The sequence below is a fragment of the Solanum pennellii genome, chromosome 4, assembly GCF_001406875.1.
Source record: "Solanum pennellii chromosome 4, SPENNV200".
In the NCBI taxonomy this organism is placed as follows: domain Eukaryota; kingdom Viridiplantae; phylum Streptophyta; class Magnoliopsida; order Solanales; family Solanaceae; genus Solanum; species Solanum pennellii.
The window spans coordinates 60,499,590-60,503,769 of record NC_028640.1 but is presented as its reverse complement, the minus strand read 5'-3'; the positions used below and the strand labels follow the sequence as shown (position 1 = coordinate 60,503,769).

The window sequence follows — 4,180 nt, the reverse complement described above, 5'->3', positions numbered from 1 at the left end:
CGGAGAGCTACCGATGGTGGAAACAACTATCTACCAATGACGAGATGACCGAGGTTGCGTGCGCCGCTCCGTCAAAGCTTGATTCCAGGTGAAGGTGAAACTCCTAGGCGCTGGCTCTGGTTTCCTGTAGCTGCCGTGGATCCTCTCTCGGTTAGGGTATCTATCTCTCTCTATATATATATATATATTGACCATATCTGGAATTACATTCACAGAAGAGACTATACATATAACATTATTAATTTATTTTAGACGTTAGCTGGACCTCGTCAATATTACCAAACATTCATCACATAAGCACAAACATACACAGAATATTCTATTTGCTGAGTAGATGACCCTCCATATCTTTCATCACATTGACAAAATAGTCCAAGAACGAAAGAGGCTCTGGAATATTTTCAGTTTTCTTCTCATATTCAAATGTTACTGTATTAGTTCCTCTGCGAGAAGGGAGTCCTTTGTTGCTGTATTTGTATGTCTTAGATAGTGCATTCGGATGCGTACTTGGTCAACACGACGAGACTAGAAAGAAGGAAAGGGCTATCTATTATATAAGCAAGAAGTTTACTCCATACGTGTCTCGTTACAGTTTGTTGGAAAGAACGTGTTGTGCATTGACATGGCTTGCCCAAAATTTGAGACACTATTTGTCTTCATATACTACATATCTCATTTCCAGAATGGATCCATTGAAGTATATTTTCCAGAAAGCGATGCCGACCGGAAAGTTAGCTAAATGAAAAATGCTGTTGAGTGAGTTCGTTATCGTGTATGTGACTCAGAAGACAATAAAGGCACAAGCTTTGGCTGATCATCTTGCAGAAAATCCCGTTGATGAAAAGTACAAACGACTTAAGACTTATTTTCACAATGAAGAAGTGTCATTTGTGGGTAAAGACATTTCTAAAGCGTATCCAGGTTGGAGATTATTCTTTGATGGGGCGGCAAATCATCAAGGTAAAGGTATTGGAGCAGTCTTAATGTCAGAATCTGGTCAGTACTACCCCATGGCGGCTAAGCTTCGATTTAATTGCACGAACAACATGGCCGAATACGAAGCTTGTATTCTTGTTTTGAAAATGGCCATCGACATGAATGTCTATGAGTTGTTGGTTATTGGGGATTCAGACCTTTTAATTCATCAAGTTCAAGGAGAGTGGGCTGTAAAGAATCCAAAGATTATACCTTACGTAAAGTACGTGCAGAAGTTGTGCAAAAGATTTCGTTAGATCGAGTTCAGACATACTCCCAGAATACATAATGAATTGGCCGATGATCTCGCCACCATCGCTTCGATGATTAAGCATCCGGATACAGATTATATTGATCCTTTGCATATAGAGTTGAAAGAACATCCAGTCCATTATTCCCATGTTGAAGCAGAACTAGACGGTTTGCCTTGGTATTTTGATATAAAGAAGTATTTGGAGTCTCGAACTTATCCCAAAGATGCTACGTCCAATCAGAAGAAGTCGATACGCCATGTGGCTCTCAATTTCTTTCTAAGTGGAGAAGTCCTTTATAGGAGGACTCCAGACGGGTCTTCTAAGATGCGTTGATGCCGTCGAAGCTGCGAGGCTTATTGAACAGATACATGCCAGTGTTTGTGGCACGCATATGAATGGGCTCACTTTGGCAAGAAATATTCTTCGAGCCGGTTACTTCTGGATGACTATGGAGAATGATAGTTACAAGTTTGTGCAAAAATGCCACAATGTCAAGTGCACGGTGATTTGATCAGAGTGCCACCTCACAAACTTAATGTTAGGAGTTCACCTTGGCCATTCATAGCTTGGGGAATCGATGTCATTGGTCTGATAGAGCCAGCCGCTTCTAATGGACAAAGATTCATTTTGGTTGCCATTGATTAATTCACCAAGTGGGTGGAAGCAGCTTCATAAAAGTCGGTAACCAAAAAAGTGGTGGCTGATTTTTTTCGCAGCAATTTGATATGTAGATTTGGAGTTCCAGAATCCATCATTACTGATAATGGGGCAAATCTCCACAGTCACTTGATGAGAGAGATATGTGATCAATTTAAGATTACTCGTCGGAATCCAACTGCTTATCGTCCCCAAATGAACGGAGTTTTAGAGGCCGCCAATAAGAATACCAAGAAGATTTTGAGGAAATAGATTGACAAGCATCGTGGTTGGCATGAGATGTTACCATATGCTTTATTGGGATATTGCACGACTGTCAGATCATCAATTGGAGCCACTCCATATTTTTTAGTATATGGAACAGAAGCAGTCATACCTGCTGAAGTCGAAATACCGTCTTTGAGAATCATCCAAGAAGCTGAGTTAAGTAATGCTGAATGGGTCAGCAAGCGGATTGATCAATTAACTTTGATTGATGAGAAGAGAATGGTTGCCGTTTGCCATGGTCAATTATATAGACAGAGAATGATTCGTTCCTTTCATAAGAGAGTAAGAGCCAGAAATTTTGAAGTTGGCCAGTTGGTCCTTAAGCGTATTTTTCCTCATCAAGACGAGTACAAAGGAAAGTTCGCACCAAACTGGCAAGGTCCTTACATGGTTCGTAAAGTATTATCTGGAGGTGCTTTGGTCTTGGCGGAGATGGATTGTACCGTTTGGCCTAAACCTATCAACTCATACGCTATCAAGAGATACTACGTGTGAAGCTGCGGTTTGCATTTCTGTTATTTACTTGTAATCATTCTTTTTGCTTGTATTTGTTTTGCTTAAATTCTTATCCCTCCTGTAATGAACTACGTCTGACCTGAATTCTCAAGAATGAGATACGTAGGCGGCCTATGTCGGCCTCGGTCACCCCATTTACCCCTTTTTATATTTCCTTGTAATGAACTACGTCTGACCTGAATTCTCAAGAATGAGATACGTAGGCGGCCTATGTCGGCCTCGATCACCCCATTTACCCCTTTTTATATTTCCTTGTATTTGAACTACGTTTGACCTGAATTCTCAAGAATGAGATACGTAGGTGGCCTGTGTCGGCCTCGGTCGGTGTCTTTGTAAATTTTTCATTTTGTCAACCTTTGAATGGGGAACTACGTTTGACTTGATTCCTGCCTCAAAAGGAATACGTAGGCGCCACAAGGGTTCGATCATATCTCCCGCAAGATTTCTATTCCTCATTACAATAGAAACTGGGACAGAATATATGAGAGGGGCTAAAAATTCTTGAGAAGGATATTCTTCCTCAGCAAGTTGAGACTGAAGATATTTCAAGATTTGCAGCTGGGACAAATTTTTTGAGAAGATCTCATAAATTCCGTAATCTAGTCAGTTACAATGGAAAGATAAGCAAGACAGTTAACTGGGACAGAAATTTTGAGGATGGACTCAAAATTTCAGCATGTATTTTATCCGCAAATCCGAAGCGACTCTAAAATCTCCCCACGAATAATCTAATGGACCTCCAAGCATCAGACTCAAAGAATTGTTTTAAGCCTGATATGACATGACTTGGCAGAGACCTTTTTTAGAAACTATTTTCTTAAAATTGTTCCTCTTAAATCTTCCTTTTATGTTCCATTTGTTTTGGAATAGAATATTTTGTCTATCTATCAAGATTCGGGAGATCGGGAAATCAACCTAAGATAGCAAGACAAGGAGCAAATAACTAAAGAAATCGACACAGACCAGTTCGTTTTTAAAACTAATATTTTTTCTTTGGAAGCAGGTTAATAGTTTTTCTATGAAATCAGCAAATTCTTCCGATGGATGAATATGGAGAAATCCAAAGAGGAGAAAACTATCCCAAAATCAATAGTTTTCCTAGAAGCAAGAAGCATTTTATATCTCTTATGTCAGAGACTTGGGAATATGAATTGTTTATTTCAATCAATTTCCAACAACATGAAATTTATAAAGAATGTCCGGCTAGATTTGAAGGAGAATCAAGCGAAAATCTCAAGAAAGAGTTTACGGTTTCCATAAAGGACGTCATTTGCATCATAATGTCGGATATGATACTATGCATTACCCGGAGGGGTCAGTTATTTTATTATCGATCAAGACGATATACTATTTGGAAGTCGTTTTACCATTATCATCGATGGAAACAATATGATATTCATGCATCGTGGAGATTCATGCATCGCGAGTCAATATTCATGCATCACGGAAAATCATGCATCGCGGGAGATCATGCATTGCGAGTCAATACTCATGCATTGCGGAAGACCATG

General features: G+C 39.6%; 1 protein-coding gene across 1 annotated transcript; it reads left to right on the top strand.

Moving 5' to 3' along the window:
* Nucleotides 1–2,165: 2,165 nt before the first annotated feature.
* Nucleotides 2,166–2,648, top strand: LOC107016863. The gene has a single exon (XM_015217191.1). It carries the CDS (start codon nucleotides 2,166–2,168, stop codon nucleotides 2,646–2,648), a length of 483 nt encoding a protein of 160 aa, XP_015072677.1.
* Nucleotides 2,649–4,180: the final 1,532 nt, after the last annotated feature.

Bases quoted from the DNA above. Each gene is read 5' to 3' on its own strand.
- LOC107016863 (XM_015217191.1), top strand. From the start codon at position 2,166: ATGTTACCATATGCTTTATTGGGATATTGCACGACTGTCAGATCATCA.